The sequence below is a fragment of the Sebastes umbrosus genome, chromosome 3, assembly GCF_015220745.1.
Source record: "Sebastes umbrosus isolate fSebUmb1 chromosome 3, fSebUmb1.pri, whole genome shotgun sequence".
NCBI lineage: Eukaryota > Metazoa > Chordata > Actinopteri > Perciformes > Sebastidae > Sebastes > Sebastes umbrosus.
The window spans coordinates 3,279,922-3,294,152 of record NC_051271.1 but is presented as its reverse complement, the minus strand read 5'-3'; the positions used below and the strand labels follow the sequence as shown (position 1 = coordinate 3,294,152).

Below are 14,231 nucleotides of genomic sequence, written 5' to 3'. Positions count from 1 at the left end.
AGCCTCCACCCACAGACCCTCTACACACACTGACACACACACACGCACACACGCAAACACACACACACACACACACACACACACACACACACACAGGCAATCATGCTGTTAATGATGTTATCGACTAGTTAGTTAATAAAGCCTCTGAACCGAGCTACATCACTTCCCCACATCAGCCTTTTCCTCCAGTGCTCGGGTACCATTTTCTGATATTTGACTTGTGTTTTTCAGTTAAAGGTCCCATATTATAAAAAAGTGAGACTTTCGTGTTTTTTTATTATTATAAAGCAGGCTTAAAGGGACTATTTGTAACTTTCAGAAATGCTTGTTTACAGAGACACCTGTGGACGTTAATTCAACGAAAGTCAGCGTCGGGCTCGCGTTTGCTCGCTCTACATAGACATGAACGGGCATCGCTCAAAACAGTGAGGCGACACACGTCAGCTGATCTCATGGGGAGGCGTATAAATAGGCTCGTTCGAGACGAGCCAGGCCTGCGCAGAATCAATCATCGTGCAATGCATGCCGGTAAGATTTGTGTCCGTCTTGATGCCGACTTGCTCTGACATCATGCACACGTGGGCAACGATAACCTCACGAGATCGAGGCGACCCAGGGCATTATGGGAAACGCCCGGCTGTCACCTGATCTGCTTGACTCTTAGTTTTGACAGCAAACACCACGTGTTGTAGAAAGTCCGAACTTTCTGTATAATTGTGATATTAAACGCTAGATTGTAGGATATTAGTCTCATGTTGTGCAATGAAGATTTCATCTGTTAACAAACACATCTTGTGTGGTTGATAATAATAATAATAATAATAATTATAATAATGAAGGTTATTTATATGGCACTTATCAAAACGAGTGTTCATTACAAAGAGCTTTACAAGGCAGACATAAAAATAATAAAGGATAGAATCCAATGTCAGATACGCGCACATTTCCACATATATTTACAAACAAATATAAATAAATCCCAACGTGGTCTGAAAACTACAAGTGGCCTACAGATCAGATCTAACAGGATGTCTCTTTTCCTGTGACTTCCTGTAAATTCTTTGAAGACTGCTGAAAACGGCTGGAAACTGTTCGACTTGACCGCAGCTTTTCGTCAAAGTCCCAAGAAATCAGCTTGTGTGTAATCCACGTAATTGTGAACGCCGAAATATAAAGAGTGGTGAACACCGCGTAGGGAGGAGGTCGGGGTGGATGGGTGGGTCAAAAAGTACCGGACTTTCAGCGTTTGTGTCCCGTATGAAACCACAACGTTGATTTATTAGTCACATAAGTTACGTACTTATGTAACGCCACCCCTGATGTTATTTTAAGCTAAACCATGACGTTTTCCCTCAGTCTAACTAAGTTGTTTTATTGCCTAAACCTAAGGAAGTTGTTTCTTGTGAAGACGGAAGTTTAATTTGAAAAGACTATGTATGTAACGAGCGGAAATTGACATATGTTGCAGGACATTTGTAGGAAAACAAAAAGGAGGAATAACTTTTCATAAGATATCATTCGAACCGTTGTATGAAAATACGTTGATTGGAGACATAGCCAGGCGTTGAATTTCTTTCAATTACATGGATTTACACGTGGCTGTAAAAACAGGACATTTCGACTGTTTTTTTTTTCAATGTAGAAACAGAACAACACAGAAAAGCAGAGAGAGAAAAAAATACACGGGAGAGGAGTAGCTGGACATGTGGCCAAGTGCTGAAGATCGATTAGATTAGAACAGGACTGTGCGTTTTTGTGTTTTTCACTTCTGTGGCTTTTTTTTTTTTTTACTGCATTTTTGTGTTCTATTTTCACACATTTGGAACCGAAGGCCATTTGTGTTGGATTTGTTTTGTTGATCAGTGGCAGCAATTTCATGTTGCCAATACAGCTTTTACTGCAGCAATTCTGTCACTTTTTTTTTCTTGTACTGTACATTCTATAAAGTAAAGATGAATCATTCACTTTTAGATAGTATGTCGCCAGAAATGCACACATCCAACACTCATCCAAAACATGTAGAGTGGTTAACAGTAAAAGGAAACTGAATTATAAAATCTATGGATTTCATAGTGTCTATTGTAAGCAGGTAGAACTGAAACTTGAAAAGTAATACACTTTTTGTAATGCCATCAATTGTTAGCATTTTAAAAGTCAATGTGCTGATTGACTATACATGTGCTTATGTTTTAAGATAAGCTAAGATATTCCTTTATTAGTCTCACAGTGGGGAAATTTGCAGTGTACAGCAGAAAAGGAGATAGTGCCAAAAAACAAGAAGCATCGGTAAAAAACAAAAAGCAAGATACAACACGGTGCAAAAAGCAAAACAAAAGTGAAGCAAAATATGAACAATTCAAATAAAAGGAAATATAAAATAGGAACAGTATAAACAAGGGGAAATATTAGAAATAAGTAGTATTGACTATTTTGAAAGAACGATTTGACATCGAGTCGGGTTTGCCGTGTTGTGAGTTTCTTTTGTATTTTGAAATGTACATTTGGTATTTAATGAACAAAATGTGTTTTCAAGCAAATAATTATAGCTATTATTATTATTACTATTTGGCTAACTGTGTGATGGAGGTGTGTTGGTGTGTTAAGAGATTAGAAAAAGTATCTTAAGTTTAGGTAAACGCTTGTAAGCAATTGTAAAAAAAAAAAAAAGAAAGTATAAGTCTATTGAGTTGGTTTTGCCGTCTTTTGATGAGTTAGTGCATGTAGAAAATGTTTTTTTGCATTTGCATCAAATGTAGAGTTGGTTTTTCATGAACAAAATGTGGTTTTGATTTAACTATTTTGGCTTATTGTATGATGCAGGTAAGAGTTTAGGAAAAGTATCTGAAGTATAGGTAAACACTTGTTAGCAATTAAAGAAAAAACTGTAAATTAATTTCTTTCGATCAAAATATCAACTTAAAGCAAACCTTTACAAATGTTTTGATCGTGAACTTATATAATATCTGTGTTCGTCTGGTTGAATTCACAATGATGTCTGTTTCATGTTGGTCTAATCTGCCTGATGAATAGAACGCAGCTGAGCTGACAGCTTTCTCTTCTCTGTGTACATCACTCATTTTCCTTGATACTTGATAAGTGATCAAACATTTGCATACATGCAGACCTTTGTAGCCAATGGGGTTGTGTTGATAAACCTTCATGAGGTGATTGGTGACTCGAAGGCCAACAGGACAGTGAGAACAGATTTAAAAAGGAACCACTGTTCCATGAGGAAGACAGTCGTTGAACGAGATGGGTGTCATGACGCGTCTTCTCCTTTTGCTGTGGGCCGGTGAGTAGTCACCTGTTGCTGCTTACTTTAACCAATCTATGTGCTTTGACATAGTTTTTATGTAAATAATGTATTTTGAGTTGAGGTAATCCATCAGAAGTGCTGTAGAGTGCTCCAGGGATGACGTATTTTGGTAGGCCAACCAGACAGTTAGCATCGCCCTGGTTTCCTCCACAAAAAGCCAATGTGATTGCTCTATTGGGTTTATTATGGCAGAAAATCAGCTCTGTAGCAAACAAACGTTTATGATACTTACACGTTTTGTTCAGCAAGATAATCTTCACAAATTAACACCACTTCTATGATTTTTGAAGTGTAAATGTAATCGCCAGGAGTCAAAAGCGAACGTTAGGCTATAAACGAACTACACCGCGGTCGCATGAACGCGAGTATAAACAACGAGGCTGTAAAGGAGGACGAGTCGGCGTGATGACGTTTAGTAGTCTCATTTAGCCACTTGTTAACAACCGCCTTTTTGAAGACACATAAAGGGACGAGTGGGATATTTACTGACGTATTTTATATCGTAGAACAAAACGTTAAAATCTCTTCAGCTTGTGATAACCACAGATCTTATTTCAGGCATCTAACTAAAACCCATTAAACAAAACATTAACTTCCAGATGAGAGGAAAGGAAGTGTTAAAATGCTTACTCATTTCTGGGTTTTAGGGCTCATTCCCATAGCACTCTATTACACCTTTCATAGGGTGATAAGAGAGTGTTAAATATATAAGCAATAACAGTTTTAAATCAATTTTAAAATGTGTAAAGGAAGCCAGTGTGATTTGATGTCTTCTTCTGATGCTCATTAATATCCTGGCAGCTGAGTTCCAGATCACTTGGAGGTGTGAAGTGACCTCTGACTGAACAATGACAGACACTTCTCAGTTGTATTGGGTGTTTTCTGTTTTCATAATGGCTCTCGCCTGTTTCTTTTCTAGACAAGCCAGTTAAAATAGGAGGTATGATGCAGCTCTTAGTGATGAGGGGCAGAGTTGCCAAGTCACTTACAAATATTGGTAGTCATGGGTTGCTTTTTTTTTGTGCTTGTTTCTAAAGTGTAGTTGCTTATTTGGGCTTGCTCCCGTCTCTCTCAGACGATTTGCAGGCAGTTTGCCGTAATTATAAGTATGATATACGAGCACATCATGCTGATATGGTTCAACATGCTAGCACTGAAAAACATAAAAGAAACGCAGCACCGTTTACTTCAATGAGGCTTACCAACAATGGATTCACAGTCTTTGCAAAATTTGGAACAATCAGACAACTTTTATCACAGTTCAACATGTATATTAACAACTTTCTAGAGAGTGGATGAGTTGTTCTCTACAACAACCACTGTTCTAACTCACAGTCACCTGGTGGAGGACTTTCTGTTTCAGGTGTCACAGCGAGCACAGCGGTGGATCTGCAGAAGAGAGTCATCGGAGGTCGGAATTGTGGACCAACTGAGCGTCTGTACCATGTTGAAGTGAGAGACTATGCAGTTGATATCGGTTTCGGTCTCTGTGGTGGCTCTCTGATCGGTGACCGGTGGATTCTGACTGCAGCACACTGCTGGGATCAAACAAGGTAAGAAAGGCATTAGTTACACTTAAAGGCCCACTCCACTCAAAGATATGTTTTGCTTATTGTTACTTCACCTTCAAATGTTCAGAGTTTGACACTAAAAGGCTGTTTTCAAATTTGCCTTAGAAAAAGATTTTCTGTGCTCACCTTAAATCTCGGTTTAAAACGAAACTGAGCTTCTGTACTTCGTGAGATTGATAGCAGATAGTGGTAGGTAATGGTGGCTCTCTGATCAGTGACCAGTGGAGAAAGTGACACATATATTGTTACTAGTTTTTAAAGGTATAATATGCAGGAATTAAAAAAAAAAAAAAAACACAACAATCTACAGACTGATAGAAAAATGACCCCTCTCAATCATCACTTCTGACCCACTAGAAGTGTGTGGTGGTGTTTGTATCTACAGAGACTCTGCAGCCCTCTGCCTGCATTTTCTCTTTTCCTCTCATCTTGTTGTGTTCAGGACTTCAGAAATAATGTTCTGTGCTCGCTCGACCATCGCTGCTCTCTCTCTCCCTCGCTTGCTCGTTGAGCTGAGGAGGAGTGGCCGACGTTGAACGCCGGTTGTTCACAAACAGCAACAGACAACTTTTACATATTATACCTTTAGATGAAACTGTCACTCATACATTTGATAAATGTCATGAAGTCCTGAAGCAGCAGTCAGTAATGGTGTGATGAACTATAGCATTCCCAAAAAGAAGATAGCATTGATTATGTTCATGTTCAGTAAGTACTGACCTATTCAAATATGATATGTGTTATGTATTTACAGTAATTCAGTGATGGTCCTCTTTAACCTTTACTTATGTGTAGGATTATGAGAGCAGTTTTAGGTATCCATCCAGGAGATAAAGCGACACTGGAGGAAATCACACCTCATTTCTTCTTCGACGACCAGGGCAGGCTCCATGACATCATGCTGCTGAAGCTAACTAACCCTACTAAGATTAAACCTGTTCCACTTCCTGACTGTGACCGTCACAATCCTCCCATTACGTGAGTTGTGAACTTCCCTCTTTAATAAGTCTGAAAGCTCAACTCTTCAGGAACTCTGAGGAAAACTGTTTATTTGTGTTCTTTGTCTTGTATTTCAGAGGTGATACAGTTGAGACTGCAGGTCGTGGATCCACAGAGATGGGCGCTAATAATGAAAGATGTGAGAAAATCTTGATTATTATTATTATTTTATGCTAACAATTATCACAGTTAGTGTTCGTTTGGTAACACTGCTGACACATATTCACATTAAATACATATTAATGTAGTCTTAAACATCTGCAGCTTCTTAATTATATTTCTGTATATACAAAATAAAACATAAATCACCGTACACCGTTTTCAGAACACTCTTTTTGAACCAATTAACAAATTTATCAGCTTTTAATAAATAAGATAAATAACCTAATTTAAAGATGATGTTTGATTCTTAAAAAAAATCTAGGTGGAATAATTTTCTGTATACAAGTTAAGTAGGTTACGATGAAGCTTCTTAATTTTCTACTAAATAAACACTTTTTTCTATTTTCATCTAGTACCTGGTAGAGCACCTGTTCTCCAATGTGCAAACATCACGGTTGTCGACTGTCAGCCGCTCAGAAACTGTTTGCAGACGAACTACCAAACGTACTACGAGGGCATAAACTATCAACACTGGAAATGTTTCCAAAGTCCTGGAGTGGATATAAGTCCAGTGAGTGGGCATGGCTTCTAACTTTATATCTTTTCTACAAGTCATTACACGTTTTATAACTTTAATATAAATGAGTATTTCAATAAAAGAAAATCAAAGTTTGTAACAAACAATATATACCTCTCTCATAGGGTGACTCTGGTGGAGGAGTGGTGTTCAATGGCATGATTTACGGTGTCAATAAATTCACCGGTAATCATACCCATGCCTGTGTTGAAGCAGCTGGATTTATGGACGTCTGTGAGTACATGGATTGGATCAAAACAACTATCGGTATTGCCAAATCCAAATTGGCATGTCTAAATTGTTTCAAAGGGTGACTCTGGTGGAGGAGTGCTGTACAATGACATGATTTACGGTGTCATGACTCTTTAACAAGCTTGTGTCACTTAAAATAAAGTGAAGATGACTCACAATCATTACAGATTGTTGTTGTTGTTGTTATTTTTTTTCATTATCACAGAAAAGGTACATGAACAGATTTCTACACAATTTAATACACTGTTTTCTAATAGCTTTAATCATCTTGTGAGCCCTCAGATTTATCTGAGGCACCACAGGTTGGGAACCACTCTCTCATCTCCTCTTTCCTCCCCTGTTTCCTCCTTTTCTTCTTCTTCTTCTTCTTCTTACAAAGATTGTTGCGTAAACGAGATAGTGAGATTTAAATTGTCATTTGGTTACATTCCCTGCACGGACAACGTAACCGTAGTGTGCTAACGTTTAGTTTATTAAAATATGACGTACTATCACACCATGAGGCCAGTAAAAACTTTATGAATTAACAGACTATTACTGCCTCACCTGAGCTCCTCTGTTTGGATAAGCCAACGGCAAGAGGGAATATTTTACTAAGTAACTGAGATAAAACCTGCTGTTTAATCTGCAGAGGACAGTTACATATGAAAATACTCTGAGCACCCAAGACAGACAGAAAACACAGCAGAGCCAGCGATCACATTTTTACTACAATAAAATAATTTAAAAATACCACAGTCGACCTAGTCTTTGATGATTTTGCATCAGAGCAACATTGTTAGAGTCCAAATGAGGTTAAATTAGCCTCAATTTGACTTGTGAACGGTCAGAGCTCCGTCTGAGAGAACAGCCTCTGCACACACACACACAGACACACACACGCACACACACACACACACACACACACACACACACACACACACACGCACACACACACACACACACAAATGGCGTTAGTTAATAAAGACCATGAACCGAGCTATGTCACCTCCCTTCATCAGTTTATATGTTCTGGTATTTGAACATTTAACATTTCGTCCCTCTGCAACTCACCACTGTTTATTAAAGGTTCATTATATTTCATCATCATCTGGGAAAACTTGAATGTCCTGCTTCACATCCAATAAATAGTCCTCTCCACTCACATTGAATAAAATAATACAACCTCATATACAGGAGGTTAGAAGAAAGTAGAAGAACAGAGATCTGTTTGGTTTTAGAGGAGGATCCTAACGGGGTTCTGGGGATGTTTCTGGACAAAGATGAAGACGTTATATGAAGGAGTGTTTTAATAGACCTACAGTACAGGTATACAGTAACAACTTCACTTAATTACTTTAAAGGAATTCCTCTCACTTAAAATATTGACTTAAAGCCATCTTTAATGAATCTCTCCATTATATACTTAAATAATATCTGTGTTCTTCTACTGGAGCACACGATGATGTCTGTTTCATGTTGGTCTAATCTGATGCTTTTTTCTTCTCTTTGGATATTGTAGTGTGTGTGTATTGTAGTAACTGTCCTGTCGTCGCTTTAACTTTGCATACGTGCAGACCTTTGTAGCCAATGGGGTTGTGTTGATAAACCTTCATGAGGTGATTGGTGGCTCGAAGGCCAACAGGACAGTGTGAACAGATTTAAAAAGGCCCCACTGTTCCACCAGGAGGACAGACGTTGAACGAGATGGGTGTCATGACGCGTCTTCTCCTTTTGCTGTGGGTCGGTGAGTAGTCACCTGTTGCTGCTTACTTTAACCAATCTATGTGCTTTGACATAGTTTTTATTTAAATAATGTATTTTGAGTTGAGGTAATCCATCAGAAGTGCTGTTATTACACCTCTCATAGGGTGTTAAGAGACTTTTAAATCTATAAGCAACAGCACTTTTAAATCAATTTTAAAATGTGTAAAGGAAGCCAGTGTGATTTGATGTCTTCTTCTGATGCTCATTAATATCCTGGCAGCTGAGTTCCAGATCATTTGGAGGTGTGAAGTGACCTCTGACTGAACAATGACAGACACTTCTCAGTTGTATTGGGTGTTTTCTGTTTTCATAATGGCTCTCGCCTGTTTCTTTCTAGAGAAGCCAGTTCAAATAGGAGGTATGATGCAGCTCTTAGTGATGAGGGGCAGATCCAGGGGTTGAGACAGCAGATGGTTGATGGCATTAAGAACACTGAGAAGTCAGGCCTTTCAGGGAAACTCAAACTGCGCTGCCTGCTACAAATGTTGTTTCTGTTTACAGTCTATTACAGTAAAACCTACCCTACTCTCCATTCCTCATCCCCATAGAGGAATCCATGCAATACAGAAGTGTCCTTCTCTTTGCTGTAATAAAATCTTGGTTTATGCTAAATAATTAAATACATAAATAGATAAAAGATACTTCAAAGACAATAGGAATACATATATCTAGTGCTTCCTGTTGTTAGTGTTGTTTTAGGTTGTGGTGTTCTGAGTGATAGTGTTTCTGTTAGGAGACAGATGGTGTCAGTGTAGTTGATCCTGAGTATCAAGTGTTTTGGTTGAATATGAGATTAACTGTTGTGCTGAGTTTCATGTCAGTAAAGAGAACTGAACAGTTTTGAAAAAGTGAACTCATAGAGGTGTGTGTGTTACCTATTGTAAAAAAAACCTGTTATGCTGGGCTTCCATAGCAACGATCAGACAACTTTTATCACAGTTCAACATGTATATTAACAACTTTCTAGAGAGTGGATGAGTTGTTCTCTACAACAACCACTGTTCTAACTCACAGTCACTTGGTGGAGGACTTTCTGTTTCAGGTGTCACAGCGAGCACAGTGATGGATCTGCAGAAGAGAATCATCGGAGGTCGAGATTGTGGACCAGCTGAGCGTCCGTACCATGTGAAGTTGATAGGAAGTAATGGTACCCATGAGACCCTCTGTGGTGGCTCTCTGATCAGTAAACGGTGGATTCTGACTGCAGCTCACTGCTGGGTCCCGACAGGATGGTGAGAAAGTGACAATATATTTCTCACTCTTAGTGTCTTGAAGCAGCCATCAGTAATGATTTTATGAAAACTACAGCATTCCCAATATGAAGATAGCATTGCTCATGTTCATGTTCAGTAATTACTGACCTATAATATGAACATATGGTGTGTTTACAGTAATTAAGTGATGTTCCTCTTGTCCTTTACTTATTTGTAGGACTTTGACAGCATATTTAGGGGGGCATCCAGATCCGGCAAATGAGGTACAAATGCAAATTACAGAACATCGCATCCATACCGACACCCAGAACAGGGACCATGACATCATGCTGCTGCAGCTACCTAACACTACTCCGATTCAACATGTTCCACTTCCTAACTGTGGCCCTCCCAATCCTCTCAATATGTGAGTTGTGATCTTCCTCCTTTAATAAGTCTGAAAGCTCAACTCTTCAGGAACTCTGAGATAAACTGTTTCTTTGTGTTTTTTTTCTTGTATTTCAGAGATGATAGAGTTGAGATGGCAGGTTATGCATCCACAACTATGGGCCCCAATAATATAAGACGTGAGAGAATCTTGATTATTTTACAATTATCACAGTTAGTGTTCGTTTGGTAACACTACTGACACATATTTACATTAAATACATATAAATTTAGTCTTAAACGTTTGCAGCTTCTTAATTATATTTCTGTATATACAAAATAAAACGTAAATCTGCCTGTACACCGTTTTCACAACACTCTTTTAGAACCAATTGACACATTTATCTGCTTTTAATAAATCAGATAATTATCCTAATTTAAAGATGATGTTTGATGCTTAAAAAATCTTTGTGGAATAATTTTCTGTGTAAAAGTTAAGTAGATAATGATGAAGCTTTTTGATTTTTTAGTAAAGAAACACTTTTTTTTCTATTTTCATCTAGAACCTGGTAGAGCAGCTGTTCTCCAATGTGCAAACATCACGGTTGTCAACTGTTCTCGGCTCAGAGAGTGTTTGCAGACGAACTACCCAGGGTCCTACGCGTATAGACAGTATCAAGACTGGCACTGTTACCAAAGTCCTGGAGTGGATACAAGTCCAGTGAGTGGGCATGGCTTCTAACTTTATATCTTTCCTAAAAGTCATTACACGTTTTACTACTTTAATATAAATGAGAATATCAATACAAAAATATAAAAGTTTGTAACAAACAATATATACATCTCTCTCACAGGGTGACTCTGGTGGAGGAGTGATGTTCAATGACATGATTTACGGTGTCCATGTAAACACCGGTAATCATACCCATGCCTGTGTTGAAGCAGCCGGATTCATGGACGTCTGTAGTTACATGGGTTGGATCGAAAAAACTACCGGTATAGCCAGACCCGAACCCGAACGTAAATCCAGATTTTGGGATTGTCTAAATTGTTTCAAAGGGTGACTCTGGTGGAGGAGTGCTGTACAATGACATGATTTACGGTGTCATGACTCTTTTACAAGCTTGTGTCACTTAAAATAAAATGAAGATGACTCACAATCATTACAGATCTTTTTTTTTTTTCAGTGTCACAGAAAAAGTACATGAACAGATTTCTGAACAATTTAATATTCCATTAATCAATATCTTTAAACCTGTAATAACTGATTGTTTTTTTGGACATGTGGGGGCAGCTTCTTCTTATAACAACATTGATTATAGCTGCTTCATATTACCAATTAATCAAATTACCACATTATTATGAGTGGGGAAGGGACAGGAAAAGGGGATGGTTTTGTCTTTCTTTCTTGTCAGATTTTTTAGGAGGGAAGAGAGCAGTGGAGAGTCTTTTGCTCACAGTTTAATAACAATAATATCCCTGTTTTACCCAGGCTCAGGATGAAACATGTTGTGGACCGAGGCTCGGTCAGTTTATAACAAATATAAAACCATTCCAGTCCATATGAGAGCACCACGACTGTGCTGCTACTGAGTAAAGCTGAAGGAGATATAATATAAGATGTAATATAATGATAGAAATGACAAATTAGTCTATTTCAGTCTGACAATCATAAAAAGGGCAGTGGACAAACATCAGAGGCCTTACTCATTTCCCAGTTTCTACCTCCTTGATTCCTTTCCTCGCCTCGAGTGATGAATACAAGAGAATGTTCTTATTAGTCACTCCAGATGAGAGGACTTAATGTGTCTAATTTTGAAGGATAGGCTTATTTTTCACTTGATACAAAAAAAAGACTAATAAGCGTCCAGCAATTGTCCTTTTATGGTAAATGTAGTAAAGCTAATAATGTAATTAAAATTGACCATTTGCTACTAAATGAAAACATATATATATATATATATGTATATATATATATATATATATATATTAATGCCCGTTAATATCCTGGCAGCTGAGTTCCAGATCATTTGGAGGTGTGAAGTGGCCTCTGACTGAACAAAGACAGACACTTCTCAGCTGTATTGGCTGTTTTCTTTTTTCATAATGGCTCTCGCCTGTTTCTTTTCTAGACAAGCCAGTTAAAATAGGAGGTATGATGGCTTGTTCACATATCAACATTGATTATAGCTGCTTTATATTAGCAATCGATGAAATTACTACCTTATAATTAGTGGGGGAGGTGGCAGGAAAATTAGATGTTTATGAGTTTTGTTTGAGAGCAGAGGTGAGTCTTTTACTTCTGCTCACAGTTTTGTATTTAAGTTTCAGCCCTCCCTGTGAGATGTTTGTTGGGGACAAAAAAGACGTGTGTTTTGCATTTTTGCCATGCCTGAAAGACAACAACAATATCCCTGTTTTACCCTGTTAGGCCCAGGTTAAAACATGTTATGGCCAGAGGCTTGGTCCTTTTAAAACAAATGGAATACCATTACATTTCAGATGATTTGATTGGTTCAACACTGCACCATATTACAAATTGTAGTATTTTCATTGCTTAACCTATAGTACACACTATAGTGTTTACTTGCAGGGCAGTAAACATTGTATCTTCAAGAGTTTAATTAATGACAGTCATTCTTAAATAACCCTGCCAATATTTTTAAGACATATACAAATATTTGCTTTGAATGATAATGTCAGAAATATTTTTTTCCCACAAATCATTACATAGTAAAAAATCTTAAAATCACACCTACTCATTGAAAGTATCAGAACCTAGAATCCTTAGCTCATATTCCCCTGAAAAAACGGCCAAAATAGATTACCCAAAATGAATGAATGAGGAATAGCTCCTCACCCATAAGGCTTATATGCATATCTGGTCTCCTTTGAAAGGTTATAAGCTAAGAAATATGAATCCATTGCAAACTATATTACCATTCCAGAGAAAATGGAGATGCAATGAATGAAAATCATCCTGGCTTAATATAAAATTAAATAAATTTCAAAGGCAACATCACCATTAAAACCAAGATCCCATAGACAATGATGCAATTAAATGTCTTATCCTACTCTTTGAATACAACTGTAACTATAAATTTGATGAAAATACATTAAAATACAACATGTATGATACAATTTATAAAGATTTACTAAGGCAGACTATGTTTTCAGCATGTTTACTGTTTACATGTTGACTGTTTACTGGGAGTTTTACTACAAAAAAACTATTTATATCCATATAAACATGTTACAAATAACATAAATATCCCCAAAACACTGAAATAGTAATAAGCATAGTGAATATTGATCAATATTCAGCGATACCCGGCATGATATTGTAGACTGACAAGAAAATTGTTCCGGATCTTTTATTCTTATATTTAAAAAGTCTATTTCTATACAACTTCATTGTTAAAATACTTCGAAATAAGACATAGTCTTCATAACATACAATTGGTTTAAGGATTCTGAAAGCTGAAGACCTTATGTTTTTAAAATAGTATAGCACTCATATCTTCTATAAATATACTATTATGAAATAGTGATATTTTGTAACTGCGTCATGGGTACCGGGGGGCGCTCTGGTTGTAAAGGTTTTAAATTATTTTGTACATACATGTTTTAAACTGAGATTTTACGTGAGAACAAACGTTTTCTTCAGCAGACAAATTTAATAACATCCTCTGCATCAAACTCTGCTCATACATCATTGTGCACAGTGAAAGTGAAGTACTGCAACAGTAAGCAAAACTCATTCTTTGTGTGGAGTGGGAGTTTAAGTAGGCCTATAACTCTGCCTGTCTTACCTTCCTGGCTTCAAACAGTGAGCTGCAGTCAGAATCCTTACTATGTCAGATCTAGTATCATATCCGTGACATTTTCAATATGGCAAAAGTCTGAATCAGTTTAACAACCAGGTAACAAAGTGCAGAGTAAAGTTGTCAACACAGAGCTGTAAACTACGGTGTGGAACTACTCACCGACCCACAGCAATAGAAGAAGAAGTGCCAGAGGAGCCATCTGATGCAACCTCTGTGATCGAGACTGCCACTCTCGCATATGGCTTTTCAGTCACAAGAGAC

The 14,231-nt window shown here is 37.6% G+C and overlaps 1 protein-coding gene across 1 annotated transcript; it reads left to right on the top strand.

Annotated features, from left to right (window-relative positions):
* The first annotated feature begins 3,116 nt into the window (after nt 1–3,116).
* LOC119484870 (anionic trypsin-1-like) lies at nt 3,117–11,303 on the top strand. Its single transcript, XM_037764029.1, has 7 exons — nt 3,117–3,194; nt 4,652–4,869; nt 5,683–5,848; nt 10,170–10,183; nt 10,282–10,343; nt 10,707–10,864; nt 10,998–11,303. The coding sequence occupies exons 1-7, from the start codon at nt 3,117–3,119 to the stop codon at nt 11,205–11,207; spliced, it is 906 nt and encodes a 301-aa protein (XP_037619957.1). The 3' UTR covers nt 11,208–11,303.
* The last annotated feature ends 2,928 nt before the right edge of the window (nt 11,304–14,231 follow it).

Excerpts from the sequence above, each read along its gene's own strand:
- LOC119484870 (XM_037764029.1), top strand. The coding sequence starts at position 3,117 with ATGCAGACCTTTGTAGCCAATGGGGTTGTGTTGATAAACCTTCATGAG. Across the intron at positions 10,344-10,706 it reads GGGCCCCAATAATATAAGAC|AACCTGGTAGAGCAGCTGTT; the intron begins GTGAGAGAATCT and ends ATTTTCATCTAG. Across the intron at positions 10,865-10,997 it reads CTGGAGTGGATACAAGTCCA|GGTGACTCTGGTGGAGGAGT; the intron begins GTGAGTGGGCAT and ends TCTCTCTCACAG.